Consider the following 23,967-nt stretch of genomic DNA (forward strand, 5'->3'; position numbering starts at 1 on the left):
ATGAGTTTCTGAGACGCACGCATCCCTGGGTGTGAGAGGCCGTGGATGATGTCGAAAACTCGCGCCAGGCGGATGGGACGACAGGCCTAGGCGAGGGGACTGAGACGTCGCACAGGAGGGTTGTGCCGGCTGCGTGGAAGTGGATGTCGGCCAGGGTGAGGCTGGTGGTTGACGTCCTGAGGGCCTGGATCTCCGCGTCGGCGGCCTGGTCTCTCGCCATGCTGGCGTAGTCGACGCCCAGGTGCACTGCGTGGAGCGAGGGTCTTGAGAGGCAGTCGGCCACCAAATTGTCCTTGCCGGTGACGTGGCGGATGTCCGTGGTGAACTCCGAGATGAAGTTGAGTTGGCGCTGTTGGCGCGCGGACCAGGGTTCGGTTACTTTGGCCATGGCGAAAGTGAGCGGCTTGTGGTCCACAAATGCGGTGAACGGCCGGCCTTCCAGGAGGAAACGGAAGTGCCGGATTGTCAGGAGCAGGGCCAGGAGCTCTCTGTCGAACGTGCTGTAGGCCTGCTCGTTCTTGCGCAGCTGTCGGCTAAAAAATGCCAGTGGCTGCCACGCGCCCTCGACCCACTGTTGCTGGACGGTGCCGACGGCGTAATCCGAGGCATCCATGGTGAGGGCGGTCTTTGCGCCCGGGATGGGGTGGGCCAGTAGTGTGGCGCTGGCCAAGGCGTTTTTGGTCTGGTGGAAGGCTGTCGCCATCTCGCTGGACCAGGTGAGTTGCTCTTTGCCCGTTTTACCCCTGGTGGCTTCGTGGAGGGGGCGCATGAGTGAGGCGGCCTTGGGCACGAAACGGTGATAGAAATTGACCATCCCCAAAAATTCCTGCAGCGCCTTGACCGAGGTGGGCTGGGGAAAGTCCGCCACCGCCTGCACCTTGGAAGGTAGGGGAATGGCTTCCCTTGGCGAGATTCTGTGGCCGAGAAAGTCAATTTGGGCTGCTCCGAACTGTCATTTGGCCGGGTTGATGATTAGCCCGTGTTGGCTGAGGCGCTGGAAAAGAGCGCAAATGCGCGATGTGCTCGGCCTTGCTGGTGCTGGCCACGAGGATATCGTCCAGATAGACGAACAGGAAGCTCAGGTCCCGTAGGACGGAGTCCATGAGCCGTTGGAAGGCCTGTGCAGCGTTCTTGAGCCCGAAGGGCATGCGCAGGAACTCGAACAGTCCGAAGGGGGTGATGACCGCCGTCTTCTGGACGTCTGCGTGGTGGACGGGGACCTGATGGTAGCCGCGAATCAGGTTGACCTTGGAAAAGACGGACTTTCCTGCTAGGTGTGCCGAGAAGTCTTGGATGTGCGGAATGGGGTATCTATCTAGCGGGGTGGCGTCGTTGAGCTGTCTGCAGTCGCCGCAGGGGCGCCAGCCACCGCCCGGCTTGGGCACAATGTGGAGGGGGGACGACCAGGGGCTGTTCGAGCGGCGGATGATGCCCAGTTTCTCCATCGTGGCGAATTCTTCCTTGGCCGCCGCCATCTTGGCTGGGTCCAGGCGTCTGGCTCGGGCGAACACTGGTGGTCCCGTAGTGGCGATGTGCTGCTCGACACCATGCTTGGCTGCCGCGGCTGAGAAGGTCGGTTGTGTGAGCCTCGGGAAATCTGCGAGTAGGCGGGCGTAGTCGTCATGCGCCGGGGCGTAGCAGGACCCGACGAGGGCCGGGCTGTTGCTCTGCTGGCAGGCCAGTGAAGCGAAAGTTGCTGCGTCGATCAGGCGCCTGTCGCGGACGTCGACCAGGAGTCCGTGGGCGCAAAGAAAATCGGCGCCCAGCAAGGGATGTGCCACCGAGGCCGTCACAAAATCCCACGTAAATCGCTGGCCGTTGAAACAAACCTCGGCCCGTCGCTTTCCGAAAGTAGCGATGGCTGCACCATTTGCCGCCACGAGAGGTGGGCCGCTGCGGCCTGCCTGGATGTCGAGCTGGGAGGCAGGAATTATGCTGCATTGGGCTCCGGTGTCGCAAAGGAATCTGCGCCCTGAAAGGGAGTCGGTTATGTACAGCAGTTTACCTGCGGTGCCGATGGCCATCGTGGCGGCGGGGGTGCGGTCGAGCGGGCCTAGGCGGTGGCGCAGGGCTGGTGCGTTGGGCCGGGCGGCTATCTTAGTTTGATCGAAAGAGCAGGGTGCTCTGCAGCGTTGGGCCTTGTGGCCAAAACGCGCGTGGTAGTAGCATAGTTCTGCGGCCTGGTGTGGCGGCGCGCGCTTGGTGGTGTCGGGGAGCCTCGCGGCTGCACAGCCGAGTTGGGCAACGGCGAAGACTTTGTCCGCGGCGGCTGCCAGTTGTACGCAGTCCGTGATCGGGGACCCCGCGAGGGCAGTCTGTACCTGCTGAGGAAAAGGGCCCGAAACAAGAAGCACTGCGGTTCAGAGCCCAGGAGCGCAAGCATCCGGCTCATCAACTGGGTCGGGGTAGAGTCGCCGAGGCCTGGTAGTGAAAGAAGCCTGCGGGCCCTCTCCTCCCCGGACAGGCCGTAAGCCTGCAGCAAGCGGCCCTTAATGGTTGAGTACTTGCCGGTCTGTGGTGGATTCCCCAGCAGGTCGAGAATTTTGGCGGCGGTGGAGCTTGCTAGCGCTGAGACTACGTGGAGGTACCTTTCTTCATCATCTTGAACCCTGCGAAGGGTGAATTGGGCCTCCGAGTGCGCGAACCAAGCTGGTGCTTGGTGTTCCCAGAAGGTGGGGAGTTTCAAGGACGCGGCGCCGGCCGACATCGGGCTGCTGCTGGTTGCCGTCGGGTCGTTACTGGCCTCTGTAGGGCTGCGTGAGTCGGGGGCTTCGGCCGCCAACATTCGGGGTCACCAATGTGGGGGACTACGGTCTCCCGCGTAAAGAAATAGGCAACACAGCGAGCTACAAGAAATAGGTCTTTACTCCAACTCTCACAATACAGTACTGAATTCGTAAAGCCTGCGAGCCTGTGATGACTCACGGATTGGTCACCTGCTGGAACCTGATTGGTTTTCCTTCTCTCAGCAGCAGGCAAGTCTGAACATGCCTTATTCCTCTCAGCTTGGAACTGTCTTGCGGGGGGAGGGGAATACAGCAGTTAAAAGGGGATTATACAGGTTTATCTACATACACACAGTGTTTCCCCAATGATCTTGACCTAATATCCTCTCCATCACCAAGACCACCTACTTCCACTTGCATAATATCGCCCATATACCCATCTGCCTTCACCCGTTTGCTGCTGAAACCCTCATCCATGCTTTTGTTACCTCCAGACTCGATTATTCCAATACTCTCCTGGCCGTCCTCCCACCCTCTGTAAACTTCAGTTCATCCAAAACTCTGCTGCCTGTATCCTAACTCGCGCAAAGTCCGTTCGCCCATCACACCTGTGCTCTCTGATCTACATTGGCTCATGTTCCGGCAACGCCTTGAATTTAAAATTCTCATCCTAGTGTTCAAGTTCCTCCATTGCCTCGCTCCTCCCTATATCTGTAACATCCTCCAGCCCTGAAACATTTAGATCTCTGCGCTCCTCCAATTCTGGCCACTTGTGCATCCCTGATTTTCATTGGCTCACTATTGGCGACCATGTCTTCAGATACCTGGACCCTAAGAATTTACTCCCTAAAACTCTCCGTCTCTCTACCTTTTAGCACCTCTTTTAAGACGTGCCTTAAAACCTACCGATTATGACCACATGTCCTAATATCTCCTTATGTGGCTCGGTGTCAAATGTTGTCTGATAACAATTCTGTGAACACATAGATGAGATACTGAAAGCCTTCCAGGATCCTTGGAAATATATTCCTGTATCTTTCAAAATTACAGTGGAAATGTCACTGAGCGTCTGCAGGACATTCTGAAGGGGGAGGGTGAACAGCCAGAGGTCGTGGTCCATATCGGTACCAACGACATAGGTAGAAAGAGGGACGAGGTCCTGCAAGCAGAATATAGGGAGCTAGGAAATAAATTAAAAAGCAGGACCTCAAAGGTAGTAATCTCAGGATTACTCCCAGTGCCACGTGCTAGCGAGAGCAGAAATAGGAGAATAGACCAGATGAATGCGTGGCTGGAGAGATGGTGTAGGAGGGAGGGATTTAAATTTCTGAGGCATTGGGACCCATTCTGGGGAAGGTGGAACCTGTACAAGCTGGACGGGTTACACCTCGGCAGAACCGGGACCAATATCCTCGCAGTGGGGTTTCCTAGTGCTGTTGGGAAGGATTTAAACTAGTTTGTCAGGGGGCTGGGAACCCAAGTGTGGGCCCAGAACAGAGAGAAACAAAGCTGGAAGTGCAAGTTAGAAAAGTAGGTAGCAAAACTAGTAGGGGGCAGAAACAAAGGCCAACAGTAAAGAGGGTCAAAGTGCAGAAAAATATTAAACGGGCAAAGTTGAAGGCACTTTAAATGCACGTAGCATTTGCAACAAGGTGGATGAATTAATGACACAAATAGAAGTAAATGGGTATGATGCAATTGCCATTACAGAGACATGGTTGCAGGGTAGCTAAAGCTGGGAATTGAATGTTCCAGGGTACTCAACTTTTAGGAAGGACAGATAAAAAGGAAAAGGAGGTGGCGTTGCGCTGTTAATAAGGGATGAGATCGGTACGGTAGAGATAAAAGATCTTGGCTCGGCAGATCGTGATGTAGAACTGGAATAGTTTGGGTGGAGCTAAGAAACAGCAAAGGGCGGAAAACATTGGTGGGAGTCGTGTATAGGCCACCAAACAGTAGTGGTAATGTAGGGCACAGTATCAATCAAGAAATTAGAAGTGCATGTAACGAGGGCTGGCCTTCATTACGAGAGGATTTGAGTAGAGAGTAAAGAAGTCTTACTCCAATTATATAGGGCCTTGGTGAGACCACACGTGGAGTACTGTGTACAATTTTGGTCTCCTTACCCAAGGAAGGATATACTTGCCATAGAGGGAGTGCAATGAAGGTTCACGAGTTTGATTCCTGGGATGGCGGGACTGTCGTATGAGAAGAGATTGAGTAAACTAAGCCTGTATTCTCTTGAATTCAGAAGAATGAGAGGGGATCTCATTGAAGCATACAAAATTATTACAGGGCTTGATAGGGTGGATGCTGGGAGAATGCTTCCCTTGGCTGGGGAGTCTAGAACCAGGGGCCACAGCCTCAGGATAAAGGGCAGGCCATTCAGGACTGAAGAAATTTCTTCACACAGAGGATGGTGAATCTTTGGAATTCTCTACCCCAGAGGGCTGTGGAGGCTCAGTCATTGGGTATATTCAAAACAGAAGTCGATAAGATTTCTGACTAGTGAGGGCATCAAGGGATACGGCGATAGGGCCGGTGAATGGAGTTGGGGCAGAAGATCAGCCATGATCTCATTGAATGGCGGAGCAGGCTCGAGGGGCCGAATGGCCTACTCCTGCTCCTATTTTTGTTCTAAGAGAAATTAAGACCTTTAACAAATTACATATTTTTTTGATTTTAGGTAAACTCTTTATCTTGTCTGAAGGCATCTTATTTATTCATCCTCGCTCTGGGAGCATGACAATTTCAAAGATCCATATGGCTGCACTAAAGTATTACGATGGGGTAAGTGCCATTATCAGCCATGTCATTTTTGTAAAAATACATTAGTCAACTGCTGACTAAATCTCAGTGAAATTATTCAGTATTTCATTCAAAGTACTGCATACAGTTCTGGTCGCACAATCTAAGTTGACCATCCAGGTCCTAGGAGCAGTGCACAGGAGAGTCGTAAGGCTGATCTTGCGTTGAAGGGAAAACCTGTAAGGAATGACTTGTTAAGGTAGAATTTTCTGTAACGGCAAGATGATTGATGTACATGGTACAGTTTGCCATTTTGCCGATCCCTCCATTGCTAACTTACTCCAAAATGTCCTGGTTTTCGAATTGGAATACGTTGCAGTGAGCATATCGGCAAATCACAAGTACAGTGGCCAATGTTTTGCTACAATTCAGTCTGTGATGAGATAAAATCTTACAATTTGTTCCATTCTCAAATTTGATTTGTTTTCTTTTTAACGTCAATTATTACAAAGCAAAGAAATACAAGTCCCATGATCGGTTTTGTATCATAATGTTATTCCAACATTTGATGCTTTCAGAGAAAGTCTACATGGAACAGACAGTAAATACTTAGATACGCTGCCATATGTAACCCTGGTACTAGAATGATTTTTGAAAAGAGTTTTATCTTCTGCCTGTTTTCACGTGTTACTGGCATCCAAACTGGGAATGCAAGTACTTGATATTTCGAGACCCTCATTGTTTTGAAACTGTTCCTGGCAATCATACTGATATTATTATCCCTCAGTGACTGGGGGCACCCATCTGTGACTCTGATTTTTTTTATATTATGGAATCATATGTCACAGAAGGAGGCCATTCAGCTCATTGTGCCTGTGCTTCTTGAAACTACAAAAACTCCTCATTGTAGAAGTTTAGCCTTATCTAATAACGAAAGAACTTGCATTATATAGTACCTTTCACAACCTCGGGATGTCCCAAGGTGTTTTACAGCCAATGAAGTACATTATATACTGTACATTACCATATTTGTGAGTGGGTCAACCTTTCTCAGTAATTTCACTGAAATTTGTTTCTGGGTCAAAGCAACTGTTTAATCTGCTTCGTACTTTTTATGTAAAACTGTAACCAAATCTAAGTTCTCACTTCTCCCTTCTGGCCTCCAAAGTCGCCCCATGTTAATGCAGCAATTTTGATAAAGCAATAAGCTGGAAAATACCATTTTAAAAAGGCGATGACTCTGACAGAAGTTGCTGTCAATTGAGTTCTGCAGCATAATTGAGCATCATACATTTCAGCTGTGAGACATCTGCCCTGTGAACACATTTCAGATTCTGGAATCTCCGTGATAAATGAATATTAACGGGACGAGTTATGGCTATTTATTAGGCTAATGTGACTCATGCCCTATGCAAAAGTGGAAGGCAGAGAAATCAAGGGTGTAAATCAAACGGCCGCAGTAAATAATAATTCTAAAAGGACTAAGTGTTAAAAAATCAAGCCTGAATTCTTTGTGTCTTAATGCGAGGAGCATTCGTAATAAGGTGGATGAATTAGCTGCGCAAATAGATGTAAACGGATATGATATAATTGGGATTACGGAGACATGGCTCCAGGGTGACCAAGACTGGGAATTCAACATCCAGGGGTATTCAAATATTCAGGAAGGACAGGAAAAAAGGAAAAGGAGGTGGGGTAGCATTGCTGGTTAAAGAGGAGATTAACACAATAATAAGGAAGGATATTAGCTCTGATGATGTGGAATCTGTATGGGTAGAGCTGAGAAATACCAAGGGGCAGAAAACATTAGTGGGAGTTGTATACAGACCCCCAAACAGTAATGCTGAGGTTGGGGATGGCATTAAACGGGAAATTAGAGACACGTGCAATAAGGGCACAGCAGTTATCATTGGTGACTTTAATCTACATATAGATTGGGCTAACCAAATCAGTAACAATATTGTGGAGGAGGAATTCCTAGAGTGTATACGGGATGGTTTCCTGGACCAATATGTCGAGGAACCAACTAGAGATCAGGCCATCTTAGACTGGGTATTATGTAATGAGAAAGGATTAATTAGCAATCTTGTGCGAGGCCCCTTGGGAGGGAGTGATCATAATATGATAGAATTCTTCATTTAAAATGGAGAGTGCAGTAGTTGACTCAGAGACTAGGGTCCTGAATTTAAATAAAGGGAACTACGATGGTATGAGGCATGAGTTGGCTAGGATGGATTGGGGAACGTTACTTAAAGGGTTGACGGTGGATAGGCAATGGCAAACATTTAAAGATCGCATGGATGCTACAGAATTTGTTCATCCCTGTTTGGCATAAAAATAAAACCAAAAAGGTGACTCAACCGTGGCTAACAAGGGGAATTAGGGATAGCATAAGATCCAAGGAGAGGACATATAATTTGGCCAGAAAAAGCAGCAAACCTGAGGATTGGGAGCAGTTTATGATTCCGCAAAGGAGGACAAAGGGAAAAATAGATTGAGAGTAAGCTTGCAGGGAACATAAAAACTGAGTGAAAAAGCTTCTATAGATACGTGAAGAGAAAAAGATTGGTGAAGTCAAGCGTAGGTCCCTTGGAGTCCGAATCAGGGGAATTTATAATGGGGAACAAAGAAATGGCAGACCAATTAAATACATACTTTGGTTCTGTCTTCACAAAGGAGGACACAAATAACCTCCCAGAGATGTCAGGGAACATGGGGTCTAATGAGAGGCAGGATTTGAATGAAATCAGTATTTGTACGGAAATGGTGTTCGGGAAATTGACGGGATTGAAGGCTGATAAATCCCCAGGGCCTGATAATCTACATCCTCGGGTACTTAAGGAAGTGGTCCTAGAAATAGTAGATGCATTGCTGGTCATCTTCCAAAATTCTATAGACTCTGGAACAGTTCCCATGGATTGGGGGATAGCTAATGTAACCCCACTATTTAAAAAAGGTGGTAGAGAGAAAACGGGGAATTATAGACCAGTAAGCCTGACACCGGTAGTGGGGAAAATGCTAGCGTCCATTATAAAAGATGTAATAGCAGAGCACTTGGAAAACAGTGACAGGATCGGACAAAGTCAACATGGATTTACAAAAGGTAAATCATGCTTGACTAATCTACTGGAATTTTTTGAGGACGTAACTGGTAGAATAGATAAGGATGTGGTGTATTTGGACTTTCAGAAGGCTTTCGATAAGATCCCGCATAAGAGATTAGCGTGCAAAGTTAAAGCACATGGGATTGGGGGTAAGGTACTGTCTTGGATAGAGAACTGGTTAGCACACAGGAAGCAAAGAGTTGGAATAAACGGGCCCTTTTCCGAGTGGCAGACAGTGACTAGTGGGGTACCGCAGGGATCGGTGCTAGGACCCCAGCTATTCGTAATGTATATAAATGATCTAGACGAGGGAACTAGATGTAATATCTCCAAGTTTACGGATGGCACAAAGCTAGGTGGGCGTGTGTGCTGGGAGGAGGATGCAGAGAAACTCCAGTATGATTTGGACAGGTTGGGTGATAGGCAGATGCATGGCAAATGCAGTATAATGTGGATAAATGCGAGGTTATCCACTTCGATGGCAAAAACAGGAAGACAGATTATTATCTGAACGGCAATAGATTGGGAAAAGGGGAAGTGCAATGAGACCTGGATGTCCTTGTGCACCAGTCGCTGAAGGTAAGCATGTAGGTGCAGCAGGCGGTTAAGAAGGCAAATGGTATGTTGGCCTTCATAGCGAGAGGATTCGAGTACAGGAACAAGGATGTCTTGCTGCAGTTGTACAGGGCCTTGGTGAGACCACACCTTGAGTATTGTGTGCAGTTTTGGTTGCCTTATCTGAGGAGGGATGTTCTTGCCATGGAGGGAGTGCAGCGAAGATTCACCAGTTTAGAAGAGGACTAGATGCAGGAAGGATTTTCCCAACGGCGGGGGAGTCCAGAACCAGGGGTCACGGTCTAAGGATAAGGGGTAAGCCATTTAGGCCTGTGATGAGGAGGACTTCACCCAGAGAGTGGTAAACCTGTGGAATTCTCTACCACAGAAGGCAGTTGAGGCCAATTCATTAAATATATTCAAGAAGGAGTTAGATATATTTCGTAAGGCTATGGGGAGAAAGCAGGGACCGGGTACTGAATTTGGATGATCAGCCATGATCTCATTAAATGGCGGAACAGGCTCGAGGGGCCGAATGGCCGACTCCTCCTATCTTCTATATCTATTAATTTGCTACAATTTGTTCTGTTGCATCTAAACTATACATGAGTTATATTCTATTATATTAGAATGTTGCTTTTTGATGGTATTGTTGGGTTAAAGATGCATGGTCCAGGTTGGTGTTTACTTCAGTTGAATTCTGACTCTTTATGGGAGCTTTGTTGATTTCAGTTTTAATTCATTACGTGATCAAATTCAAAGATATCTTGAAGGGTCTTTATGTACAATAAATTAGAACCATGGAGTTGCTAAAATAATTCCAACATTTGGGAAAGTGCTAGAGATACTGAACGGATATGTATTTTAGGAATATAAAACCTAATAAAGTTAAACAAGCTGCTCTCCATTTTCCATACCAATCTTGGAGCAATAAATCACGCTACTGCAAGGTCATCAGTTCCATTATTTTCCAATCTAAGTGGCAGTGGTGAGTAAACAAGCGTCCATTCAGTAAATTTACGATCGCCATTGATTTTAGTGGGGTGATACGATAATTAACTGAAACACTGTTTGGCTGAGCAGAACAGGGGCCCAGGAAATACTGGCATGGCGTAAATCACTTGCACCATAATTTCCTGGAGTATATGCACTAGATTAATAGCATACGCCGTAGATGCATCATTACTGTTCCACAGGGTTTCAGAAACGTCTGGTCCATTAAACCTACAAGAGACATCTCGGATAACCTCATAGATACACGATGGAATAGATAAAGAAACCCACAGCAGTCTGAAAACTACATCTTTCCTTTTACCTCTTGCAAAGTGAGTCGATCCAGGGATTAGCAATTATTCCTGTTGTGATAATTTATGGCATTTAGGTAATATTTCCACTAAGCCTTCAATCTATTTGGGTAAGTGTAAATATTTAATAGTCTGGAACAACTAATAATAGATCTTGTACAATTAATACAGGAACTGGGAATAACATTGACAAAGCTCTGACAACTAGTACAGTGAATGTTAACAGTATGATCATCTTTTGCCACAATAATAGAACATTAGATAATAGAACATCACTAATAAATCCAAAATGTTTCCACTAGTAGGGGAGTCCAAAACTAGAGCTCATAAATATGAGAGAGTCAGTAATATAAGATGTCAGCCGTGACTCAGTGAGTAGCACTCTTGCCTGAGTCAGAAGGTTGTGGGCTCAAGTCCCACTCCAGAGGCTTGATTGAGCACTAAAATCTAGGCTGGCACTCCAGTGCAGAACTGAGGGAGTGCAGCACTGTCGGAAGTGCCATCTTTCGGATGCTACGTTAATACGTTAAACCGAGGCCCAATTTGCCCCCTCAGGTGGACGTGAAAGATCCCATGACACTATTTTGAAGAAGAACAGGGGAGTTATCCCTGGTGTCCTGGCCAATATTTATCCCTCCATCAACATCATAAGCAGATTATCTGATCATTATCACGTTGCTGACTCTGGGAGCTTGCTGTGCTCAAATTGACTGCCGCGTTTGCTACATTACAACACTTCAAAAATACTTAATTGGCTGTAAAGCACTTGCAAGGCCCGGTGGTCGTGAAAGGCGCTTTAGAAATGCAATTCTTTTTTCTTGCTTTCACTTTCTTTTCTTTTTCTTTCTCTTCTTTTTCTCAATCTTTCTTATAAATCTAATAAGGAATTCAGGAGAAACTTCTTTACCCAGAGAGGGCTAAGAATGTGGAACACTGTGTTGTTGCCACAAGGAGTGGTTGAGGCAAATGGCATAGAAGCATTTAAGGGGAAGCTAGATAAGCATGAGGGAGAAAGGAATAGAAGGATATTCTGATCGGATTAGATTAAGGATGGTGGGAGGAAGCTCGTGTGGAGCATAAATACCAGCTACAGACCAATTGGGCCGACTGGCCTGTTTCTGTGCTGTAAGTTCTATGTAAAACCTTTGGTTTGTCTAGCCCACCTATACACAGGATTACTTTGATATATTTCTAATATCTGAATTCTGTTTGTTGACTAGAACCTGTCTTGTTCCTTTTTGAAACCTGTTGAGGCTTCGTGCTCCTCCATCCATGAGGGTAATCTGGTCGACATACTTACCACCCTTTTAGTTTTAAAAAAAACAAGTTCATCCTGCATTTCCTTAAATTCTGTATATGGCAGAAAAGCTTACTTGGATCCAATTTGCCCAAATTTGTCATAATTTTAAATATTTCTATCATACCCCCCCAGTCTTTTTTCAAGATCTTTTCTTGTACATTATTCTCTTCTGCTTTCAGCTTTGTATCCCTTTTCTGTACCCACTCCAATAACTGAATATCCTTTTTGAAATAAGGAGACTAAAACAGTACTCCAGATGCAGTCACATTAGGGCCAAATACAGTTTTAAAAAGACACCTGGATTTATATTGTACCCCTTGCTATGCATCTCAACATTCTGTTCGTTCCCAGGCTGTTAAAAAGGCATTGTGCTGATGCTTTGTGACCTGTCCACTAAAACCCCATAAGCTCTGATATCTCAAGTACATTCCCATTTTTAGCATATAATCCACATCAACCTTGCTACCAAATCTCATCATTTGTTTAGAAGGTGATGAACAGGCCGAATGTGTTGCCAGAGTGAATGAGGCTAATCTTGGACCAATTTAAGAAAAAAACTAGATGCTGTAATGGGAAGTTAGTACAGTTGGTATTCTCGAAGGATTAGATCAAATGGGTTAAAGGACTTTCTTTATCGAAATCTATAATTTGATCAACATAAAATATTCCCTAGTGGGAATATCAGCTTGCACAGATTGTTCGCACTAGCCTTCACTGAACCACAGACTATTTAATTTAGAAATTGAGGGAAGGAGAGGCAAGTCAGGACTGATATTACGTGCTGCACATTTGGAATGGGAGTGAAATATTGATAATGCCTGCAGAACATGATTGTAACAAAAATGACTAACTTACTTTAGAGTTTTTATTGATATATGGTTCATCATAAAAGCTTTTCCTCAAAAATAGTCGTCTTAGCATAAAATCCCTTTTTGACACCTCACACTTCACTTCCAATTCGATTCACTCCACGTGATAGCAAGAAAAGGCTTCGTGTACTGGATACAGCAAAGGCTATAAGCCCTGTCAACATTCGGGCTGAAGTGCTGCAGAACTGGCTGTGCCTCTAGCCAAGCTGTTCCAGTACAGCTACAACACTGGCATCTACCCGCCAAAGTGGAAAATTGCCCAGGATGTCCTGTCTACAAAAAGCAGGACAAATCAAATCCGGCCAATTACTGTCCCATCAGTCTACTCTCAATCAGCAGCAAAGTGATGGAAGGTGTCATCAACAGTGCTATTAGATGGCACTTACAATAAACTGCTCACAGATGCTCAGTTTAGGTTCCATCAGGAACACTCAGCTCCAGACCTCATTACAGCTTTGGTCCAAACATGGACAAAAGAGCTGAATTCCAGAGGTGAGGTGAGAGTGACTGCCCTTGACATCAAGGCAGCATTTGACCGAGTGTGGCACCACCCAAGTAAAAGGAGCCCTAGTAACATTGAATTCAGTGGGAATCGGGGAAAACTCTCCACTGGCTGGAGTCATACCTAGCACAAAGGAAGATGGTTGTAGTTATAGTCATCTCACCCCAGGACATCGCTGCAGGAGTTCCACAGGGCAGTGTCCTAGTCACAACCATCTTCAACTGCTTCATCAATGACCTTCCCTCCATCATAAGCTCAGAAGTGGAGATATTTGCTGATGATTGCAGTATTTAGTTCTTGTTGCAACTCCTCAGATAATGAAGCAGTCCATGCCTGCATGTAGCAAGACCTGGACAACATTCAGGCTTGAGCTGATAAGGGGCATGTAACATTTGCGCCACACAAGTGCCAGGCAACGACTGTCTCCAACATAAGAGTCTAACCACCTCTCCTTGACAATGAAAAGCATTAACATCGCCGAATCCCCCACCATCAACATTCTGGGGGTCACGATTGACCAGTAACCTAACTGGACCAGGCACATAAATACTGTGGTTACAAGAGCAGGTCAGAGGCTGGGTCTTTGTGACTCACCACCTGACTCCCTAAAGTCTTTCCACCATCTACAAAGCACAAGTCAGGAGTGTGATGGAATACTCTCCACTTGCCTGGATGAGTGCAGCTCCAACAACACTCAAGAAGCTCGACACCATCCAGGACAAAGCAGCCCGCTTGACTGGCAGCCAATCCACTACCTTAAACATTCACTCCCTCCCCCAGCGGTGTACCGTGGCTGCAGTGTGTACCACTGCAGCAACTCGCCAAGCAGCACTTCCCAAACCCATGACCTCTACCACCTTGCATGACAAGGGCAGCAGGCGCATGGGAACACCAAGTTCCTCTCCAAGCCACACAGCGCCCTGACTTGGAAATATATCGCTGTTCCTTTATTGTCGCTGGGTCAAAATCCTCGAACTCCCTCCCTATCAGCACTTCACCTCATGGACTGCGGCGGTTCAAGAAGGCGGCTCACCACCACCTTCTCAAGGGCATTTGGGGATGGGCAATAATTGCTGGCCTTGCCAGTGATGCCCATAGCCTGTGAATGAATAAAAGAAACACTTGTTTTTTTGGGCTAGGAAGCTGAAAGTGACAACACCAGAAATTTGTTTTCGATGCAGAAATGCTAGTTTAATCCTTTTAAGTGGTTGAAGCTGTGCTGATGAAGGTTACCTGTCTTTTTGGTGCTTACAGCCCTGTTTGTATTTCAGATTTCCAGCATTAACCATTTTTCTTTTATCTCCCAAAGTATATAATTACTGCAGGCAACACAAAACTCCCTTGAAACTGAACATCCTTCATTATTCAATTGTGTATTTGAGATTTCACATTAATTACTTCCATTTCCTGATGCCCTCCGTGTCGGTGAGCGTCGAACACAATGTAGAATGAAGAATTTTCCTGTAAATTCTCTTACAATAGACTACAGTCTCGGGGGAATGGCTTCCTTTGAAAAGATAATAATGCAACTTTTATTTTTTTTTAAATGTTTTTAATTTCTGCCTGTTAGCAAAATGGACCCGCCTAAGTATTATGTCATAGAGGCGTGCAGCTACCCAGATACTTTGCATGCAATTGTTCTAAATTCTATAAATATTTTGTAACATCAAGTGTGCCATTCTTTTTAGATCAGGAATGTGATCCAGAATTGCATGACAGCTCAGATTATTTATAAAATAACTGATTTTAAATGTAATTGATTTCTGATTGCCATTTTCTTTACATCATGGAAATATGTTGCTGTCCCTTTTCAAATATGTTCAAATACACAAGCTATCTTGCAAGTTGGTACCACATATTTCCTCCGAGTCCTTCCCTCAACTCGGTTCAGTTGATAGAAATCATACTGCTGAAATGGAAGGTTGTTCATTCATGCTCTACTCCACTGTCGTAACTATTGCCTTTTGGATGAGATGTTAAAATAATGCATCACCTACCTATTCTGGTGGTTCAGGTCGATGTTCAAGGTAATGACTGTATCCTGCCCAAATTTCTCTCTCAACCAACACCACCAAAACACGATTACAGGCCATTCATCTAATTACTGTTTATGGGATCTTTGAGATAATTGAAAAAGAATAAGGCACTGCATAAATAGGCCAGCCTCTCTCTTTCTCAACCTCATTGTACAGTTGTAGTTTCACTTTCTAGGTTTTGTCATTCACTGTTGATCATCTTTCAAGATCAGTTTCAGTGTTAAGAACTTGTAATCACTGCTGATCCTGATCAGATCTGCAAATTTAAAACACTTGAATTGAGTTATCAACGCATAATGATGGGTTGGGGTTATGTTGTAACTTTTGCTTTTTGTTTAATATAATCATCTTCAAAGGTTTGCCTATAAAAACATTTAGCCTTTTGAGTAGAATTGTCACACTATCACAAAGTGGAGGCATTGCATTTCCCTTGCACCCCGCCTGCCAGAGAAAAAGAAGGGAAAGATTCCAGTGTCTGGGGTGGAGAGGTATTACTGTGACCTGTATGGATATAAAATTTAAAGCTGATCGTTACAGTGCTGATGCATACCTCAGATTTTCAACTCAGAAATAGGCCATTCACTTCTACCGAGCCACCTAATCCAATCACACTTTCTTGTTCTGCTCTCGTACGCTTTAATGTTTTTCTTTTTCAAGCAACTATCTAATCCCCAATTTGAAGAGTTACTGAGTGCTGCTTCAAAATTGATTCGAGCCAGACAATTCCACATTCTGATTATCCTGAGTAAAAGCTTTTTCTAACTTCCCCATTATTTTTTTTGTGAAATGTTGAATTTGTATCCTCTTCTATCTGTCTTGTTAATCAATCACAATAATGTCACGAATTACCTTTTCATAACTCTTCATAATCTAGAAAACCGTTCAATGTTCTTGGCTGTCCTACAAGAGCCCTAATTAATTGTGTCTCATAACTGTAATCGTCCATCACTGATTGCATTCTAGTCATTCTATTCCGTTGCTTTTGCTTACTGCAGAGAAATAAATTGGCCCAAATCCAGCTAAAAGTTAACATTGAAACCTCAAAGCTACTGGTCGAACTGCTCCCTGGTGCTCCAGACAACTTGATGTTGCCCATGTGTATACATCTGACTACAATGCCTGAATATCATATCTACAATGGTGGGGTGATTATTAGCAGATAATCCACTGATAAAGCTTAATAATTCCCAGTGCATTTCCAGCTAGCTGAAAAGTCAAATTTAGCTGGTGTGTGCTTTATTGAAAATGCAGCTGCTTGTGAGCAAGGTCCTGAGATTGAGTTACTGTCTTCAATAATACATGGCTCCCTTTAGCTTTGATATCATCAGTTCATGAAATTATGAGGGCATTCTATATAAAGTTGTCTAAATTCTGATTATGACAAATCTTTTGAATGATTTATGTAAAGCTGTTACATGATTAGCCGCATACAGGTAAACCTTGCAACTTTTCTGTTTTCTGTTGGCTATTTATAGAGCTCTTTTTAAAAAAAAAAAAAAAAAAAAAAAATGCAATAGTCAAATGTAAATTGAAAGATAACCAGTTAATCTAGCGATATGGTACTGTCGTGGTTATACCACTGGGCTAACAATCGAAGTTATTAGTTCAAATTCCAGCATGGCCAATTGTGACGCCAGAAAAAATGACCATAAAAGCAGCAGGATTGTTGTTAAAAGCCAGTTGTTCTCTAATATCATTCAACGAAGGGAGGCTTGTACCCCTAATGGGTCTGGGCTATACCTGGTTGACTCTTAGGCCTAGAAATTCATTGTAGCCACTTTTGGGGCGGTAAAGTCGGGCGGCCGCTAAAGTTTGCGCCCGCCGCCAAATCGAGGCCACTTCTCCGATATTCATTAGCTTCGCCCTAAGAGTTTGCTCGAGCGCTAAAACTGGCGCTGGACGCCTCTCTTTAGGCGCTAAGCCGGAGGTGCTGAGCGAGAGCACCGAGGCCGGGCGCGGCGCAGGTGCAGCCATCTCGTGATTGACAGCAGACACCCTGGCGCCGGCCAGCTCTTAAGGGGGAAGGGTCGACTTGGTCTGCTGCCGCGCCCTGGATAGTGGAGCCCTGCAGCTAGGCCTGAACACTGCTGCTGGACCCAAATAGCGCCTGAAGCCATGCAGAAGGCCCGTGAACGAGCGCAGCGCTTCTCAGAGCGTGATCTGAGTGTGCTGGTTGGTGGTGTGGAGAAGAGGCGCCATCTTTTGTACCCGGACAATGGCAGGAAGGCGCCGGTCCGCGTCTACCGGAGAGCCTGGAGGCATGTCGCCAGCAAGGTGTCAGCCAACAGCGAGGTCCCCAGGACCGGTGTCCAATGCCGCAAAAAGTTTAATGACCTCACTCAGATTGTCAGGGTGAGTACCCTTTCCAGTGTCCTCCTCATCCTTGCATGTGCACCTCACATTATGGGCAAAGGGACCTGAAAGCCCTAATGGCCAGCCCTCATCCAGCAGCTATGGGACAGGCATGAACATCAATTGCACATTCTGCACTTAACACACTGGCCAAGCTATTCCACCATGGGAGGCAGTGCACACAAGATCAGGGCGACACACTGGCCAGGCTATTCCACCATGGGAGGCAGTGCACACAAGATCAGGGCGACACACTGTACTTAGAGGCCGTCCTTTCTCTTGCAGGCCAAGCTGGCCAATAATAGGAAGAGCCGGACTGCGACCGGGGGAGGCCGACCCCAGATCCAGCCGCTCACCGAGCTGCAACACCGCGTGGAGTGCATTATGGGTGGCCGGGTGATTGGCCCCGTTGCATGTGGAGATGCCGACCCTGTTCTGGGCACCAATGGTAAGGACATCAACGTTTGGACCTCTCTCGTCCCACTTGCGCATCAGATCGACATCCTTTGCCACTGTCCGACCAATGCGCTGAATGCCACCACTCATGCATCCCTCGCTGACGCCCTCTCCTCACTCTAAAGCTACTCTTGTGCCTTCCTGCTTTCAGATGGTGAGGAGGAGGTCCCTGAAGTTGCCAGTGACAGCCCCTCAGAAGAGGAGGTGGAGGAGGAGCAAGAGGAAGGCGGCCCATCAGGGGAACCCTCAGCCGTGGCAACCCATGCCAATGTAGGGGACACGTCTTCCCTGGAGGGGAGCGTGGCGGAAGTGTCGGAGGGGAGGGGAGTTCATGGGACCTGCGGCCTGCAGAAACGCGGGAGGGGGGGTGCCAGCTCGGCGGCCTTCTCCCCAGAGGGGGGAAGGGTCGGAGGGGAGTCCAATTGCTGGGCCTAGCGGCGTCCAGCAACGCAGGAAGGGTCGGCCAGCTCGGCGGCCTTCTCCCCAGAGGGAGAGTCCGGCCTCCAGTCCGGAGATGGTCTTCGCCGAGGAGATGGAACGCCTCGAGGACTTGTCCGCGGACTCGGAGCGCCGGCACACGGAGCTCATGGGGGTAGTGGCACGGTTGCCTGAGGCCATCGAGTCCCTCTCTCGGAGTGTCACCGACGTCGGGGCCTCACAGGCCATCAGTTTGGCAGAATTCGGGGCAGAGCAGGCAGCGAGTGGGCAGCTGATCAGTGGTGCCGTGCAGTCACTGGGTGCTCTGATGAGGTCACTGAACAGGTCAACACGGGCACTCACTGCTGCCACACTCGCTGTGTTAGCCAGGCATCGCCAGGGCACCCGGCGCGCTGCAGCAGCACAGCGGTCTGTCCCTCGGCAGATTGGTGCGCATGCTGCAGTGCTGGCCCGGGCGAGTGCCAGTGTCTCAGGCGACCAGCGAGCGCCTGCCATCCGCCAGCTTGCCCCCATTCCTCCAGCCGCCACTGCCACTACCCCAGTGGAGCTGCCAGGAGCTGCTGCAGCGACTGATGCTGGCCAGCCACAGCTGCAGCATTCAACAGCTGCCCGCTCGACGGCCAGACCTCGACTAGGCCGACCCCCAAGGGCATCTGCCGTCACGACATGTGCCCCTCTGGAGCCTGCCCCCAGCTTTGCAGCAACCAATGGCCTTACTTTGAGGAGGAGCAGCAGGGCGGGCAGGGGCCACACAAAGATGGCCAAGGCATCGCCCTAGCGGGCCAAAAAGTCGAATGTGTGGCCAGTTGTGTTTGTTTTTTGAGGCCGAGAATTGGATGTTTGTTTTTTGAGGCCTAGAATTGGATGTTTGTTTTTTGAAGGCCGAGGATGTGGCCATTTTAGTTGCACAGTTTTGTTAATCCTCTCCAGGTTGTGGAAGCGAGTAATGTGTTTGAGTGTTTTTTGGGGGTTTCGTCTGTTTTTGGTTTTCATGTGGGAAGGGCCCTGAGTTTGTACAATAAAGCATTTTATTTATTAACATTGTCCATGTTTGATCTTTGAAGTGTTTGTTGCCTTAACCGGCTGAGGGCTTGCGGAGCGGCTGCAATCATGTTCTTTCATTGGCACAAGCCATTCCCTGACGGGGCCTAGAAGTGACGTTCAGTAAGCCGCCGACGGGCGGCCCTTGGACCTTCTGCCTCCCTCCTGGGCTGGTACTCCTCGTCCTCCTCCTCCTCATGCTCCTCCTGCTCCTCCTCCTGAGGTGGGGGTCCAACGTGAGGTGGCAGTGCCTGAGTCCTGCGGATAGCCAGGTTGTGCAGCATGCAGCAAACGACGACGAATTGGGAGACTCGCTCCTGCGAGAATACTGGAGGGCTCCCCCGGAGTGATCGAGACAGCGGAACCGTTGCTTGAGGACGCCGATTGTTTGTTCTATGATGTTCCTAGTCGCTTGATGGCTCTCGTATGCCTCTTCAGCAGGGGTCGTGGGCGCGCGGAGCGGGGTCATGAGCCAGGTACACAAAGGATAGCCTTTGTCCCCGATAAGCCATCCTCTTGGGTGAGGCTGTGCCTGGAACATGTCAGCCATAGTCTGTCTGTCGCAGGATAAAGGCATCGTGGCTGCTGCCTGGAAAGCGGGCATTGACAGCTAGGATGCGCTGCCTGTGGTCACACACCAGCTGTACGTTGAGGGAATGGTAGCCCTTCCGGTTGCGGTAATCCTCGGCATGCTCCAGAGGTGCCCGCAAAGCCACATGCGTGCAGTCAATGGCGCCCTGCACCATGGGGAAGCCCGCTATTCTTGCAAATCCCACTGCACGCTGCTGCTGCTTGTCCAGGGTCATGGGGAAGGAGATGAATTGATGTCTCCTTGTGAAAAGGGCTTCGGTCACCTGGCGGATGCAGCAATGCACGGCGAACTGGGAGATGTTAGCGATGTCCCCAGCAGCGGATTGGAAGGAGCCGGTGGCATAGAAGTTGAGAGCCACCGTCACCTTCACTGCCACCGACAGAGACGTCCTGCACATCAGCTGTGGCTGCAGATCTCTGTGAAGCAGCTGGCAGATGTCTGCAACCACCTCCCTTCTGAATCGCAGCCTCCTTACACACATCGCGGCAGACATGGTCAGATAGGAGGACTGCTGGCGGTATATCCTGGGTGGGTAAGGCCTCAGTTGGCGACGCCTGTTGCCCCCTCTGCGTCTAGCCAGGGCTGCCACTCTCTCACGGCGTCTGTAAGCCCTTCTGGCATAAGGCTGAAAGTCAGCGTTGGCACCCAATGCAGCCCCCATTATATGCTGGCAAACACTGAGCTCTCAATAAAGGCAAAGATAATTGCTAAGCTCTGGCCTGAGCCAAAAATACCTGTCCTAGTGTTGGTCCAAACCAGTAAGCTCTCCTCCTTGGTCTCTCTCCAAAAAACCGTTGCACAAGAGTGAATGCTGCAAAATGGCTGGCCTTTATAGTGCAGGGTAAGTGCCCTTTAATTAGCGCTCCCCGCGGCCCGCCTCGGCTGTGTACCGTTCCACTTCACAGTCGTTAGGGCCGCCCGGCGCACAATGGCCCGGCGCGAGTGAAGTTCCGGTTCGGGGCGCACAAAGGGCGTTGCACTAGTAAATGACGTCATGATCTGCGCGCGCAGCAGGGCGCGCGCTAAGACTTTGCGCCGGTGCTAAATGTGTACTGAAGTTGGGGCGAGGCGCAGATCGCGCTGCGCCCGGGCGCTAAGCGCCTAGCGCTCGAGATCTACTCCTCCTAAGGCGCTAACGGCTGGTGCGCCCAACTGAATTTCTGGGCCTCAATGTCTTCTGAAAAGTTTTAGCAAGCCACTTTGTTCAAAGAACAAATTGCTAAGAAGGTTCATTGAACAATCAGCGTGACCTTAGCCGAATCACCCACAGGCTAAGAATAAATTTAAATTAAATTCAAAAAATTTTGTTCTCCTAGAAAACTACATTTTTTTAGCAAATTAACATCTGAAGTAAAGAAATGATAACTAGGAAAAAAGCAGACAAAACAGTCCTACTTGTGGTTGGGAGAATAGGCTGGATGATGGAAAAATCAACAAGAGTGATTTATTTTCTTGCAATTTGGAGCACATGCAGACTTAATTCAGTTGTGCTAGCTGTTTCTGCAAATTGCAGAGAATATGCACTACAGTCATATGTCGAGGACAATAATACATGTCTGTGGTTTGTTCCTGTCGAACTTAAAGGTGTTTATATGTTGAATGCAGAGTAATTTGTGCAATTCTCTCCATTAGTTCCCTATTAGCTGACGAAACAAAGTGTTAATTTCTAGAAATCACTGATTATTCAAAGTATTGGGACAAACATACTGTGTAGTTGCCAACCTTTGAGTGGTTAGCCATCTAATATATCTGAGATGCAGTTTTTAAATTAACTTTGTTCTGACCTATCTTGATGTGGTAGAAATGGCATATGTCAGAACAAAGGTAATTTAAAAACTGCATCTCTCATAGCTGTATTGGCTGGTTAACTAAAAAGATTGGCAACTACACAGTCTGTTTGTCTCAATACTTTGAATAATCAGAGATTTCTGGAAATTAACACTGTTTAGTCAGCTATAGGGACACTAATGGAGAGAATTACACAAATTACTCTGCATTCAACAAACCTACCTCTTTGACCAAGTTTTTGATCATCTGCCCTAATTTCTCCTTATGTGGCTCGGTGTCATTTTTTGTCTTGCTACTCCTGTGACACGCCTTGGGATGTTCTACTACGTTAAAGGCGCTATATAAATACAAGTTGTTGTGCCTGTTTTTCGGCCGTATAGCATACCAATTTAGCGATGGAGCGCCCTGTGCCCACTTCGCTCAGGTGTTGGTCCCACTGCCAAATTTGTGGAGCCCATCTTTTAAGTGTGCTGGGTTGACACCTAAAACAGGTGTTGGGCCCCTTGAATATGTAAATTAGGGGCCTAATGCTCATTGAAGGACCACTTTAACAAATCGGTCACCTCGTGAGCGGGTTTGCCAAGCAATGGTAAGTTATTTTACACTAGCCTATGGAGCTAAGAGGAGCAGGACTGATTCCTCGACTCCACAGGAGCTGCGATTGCTCCCTCCCTCATATCCCACTCCAATCCCCGCCCCCCCCCCCCCCCCCATCCCAACTCCCGGGACTAAGCTGAGGTCCGTTGCCAGCGAGGTAGGTAGTCCGAAATTAGTTTCTTCCATGGGGCGAACTGCCTGTGGATGCAGGACTGTTGCTGGCAGCATGTCCGGAGTATGCAGATTGGGCCTGAGACCAAATTTCCATCAATCTTGTTAACACAAGAGAAGTATTGTTTTGAAATTTTAAGAAAATGGTTTATAATGACTAAATATACAGTTCAGATAACTATTTAATAATGTAACATAAATTAGTTTGATGAGTTAGTGTACATTCACCTATCTTCTAAAGTAAAGGAGATATGTGATAGCTCATGATGTATTCCAGTAAACTGAAATGCAGTAGCATGGGTTTCCCCTTAACCGCTGGTTCTCGTGTTGAATTGGTCAAGATACACTCTGGTTCACAGGGCAAAAGAGGTCCCCTAACGGGATTGGCTGGTGTCACTGAACCTGAGCAACTATTTTGCTTAAAAATCCTAAAACGTAACGGCAACATTAGTTCATTCTAAATGCAAGAGCTGTCAGTCATAACAGAACAGAAGGAGGCCATTCAGCCCATCTAGTCTGTGCCGGCGCTCTCTGGAGTAATCCAGTCAGTCCCATTCCCCCGCTCTATCCCCGTAGCCCTGCAAGTTTATTTTCCCTCAAGTGCCTATCCAGTCTCCCCTTGAAAACATTGAATGTCTCTGCTTCCACCACTTCCGTCAGCAGCGAGTTCCAGGTCCTCACCACTCGCTGTGTAAAAAAGTTTTTCCTCACGTTCCCCCTTGTATCTCTTGCCCAAAACCTTAACTCCGTGTCCCCCAGTCCTTATACCATCAACTAGTGGGAACAGCCTTTCCCCCGTCTAGCCTATCCAAACCCGTCATAATCTTGTACACCTCTATCAAATCACCCCTCAACCTCCTTTGCTCCAATGAAAACAAATCCAGCTTCGCCAACCTGTCCTTGTAGCTAAGATCCCCCATCCCCGGAACCATTCTGGTAAATCTCCTCTGCACCCCCTCAAGGGCCTTCACATCCTTCTTAAAGTGTGGTGACCAGAACTGAACACAATACTCCAGTTGTGGCCCAACCAGTGCTTTATAAAGGTTCAGCATAACTTCTCTACTTTTGTACTCAATACCTCTATTTATGAAGCCCAAGATCCCACATGCTTTGCTAAGCACTCTCTCAATATGTCCTGCCACCTTCAGGGACCTATGCACATTAACTCCCAGGTCTCTCTGTTCCTGCGTACTCTTTAAAACTGTGCCATTTAGTGTATATTGCCTCTCCCTGTTCCTTCTGCCAAAACGTATCACCTCTCACTTCTCTGTATTAAATTCCATCTGCCACTTGTCTGCCCATTCTGCTAGCCTTTCTATGTCCTGTTGTAGTGGATTGGTATCGTCCTCACTGTTTGCCACATCCCCAAGCTTGGTGTCATCGGTAAA

At 47.4% G+C, this 23,967-nt stretch overlaps 1 protein-coding gene across 2 annotated transcripts in view; it reads left to right on the forward strand.

Moving 5' to 3' along the window:
- The window catches only part of dnaaf9 (dynein axonemal assembly factor 9), a 158,161-nt gene that overhangs the window by 75,008 nt on the left and 59,186 nt on the right, over nucleotides 1-23,967 (forward strand). For both annotated transcript variants that reach the window (XM_085975589.1, XM_085975592.1), the window contains one exon: nucleotides 5,413-5,516. In XM_085975589.1, coding sequence (XP_085831715.1) covers nucleotides 5,413-5,516 — 104 coding nt within the window. The remainder of the gene's footprint in view (nucleotides 1-5,412; nucleotides 5,517-23,967) is intronic.

Source organism: Somniosus microcephalus, chromosome 2, assembly GCF_052327205.1.
Source record: "Somniosus microcephalus isolate GS21.2 chromosome 2, FLI_Smic_1.0, whole genome shotgun sequence".
Classification (NCBI taxonomy): Eukaryota; Metazoa; Chordata; class Chondrichthyes; order Squaliformes; family Somniosidae; genus Somniosus; species Somniosus microcephalus.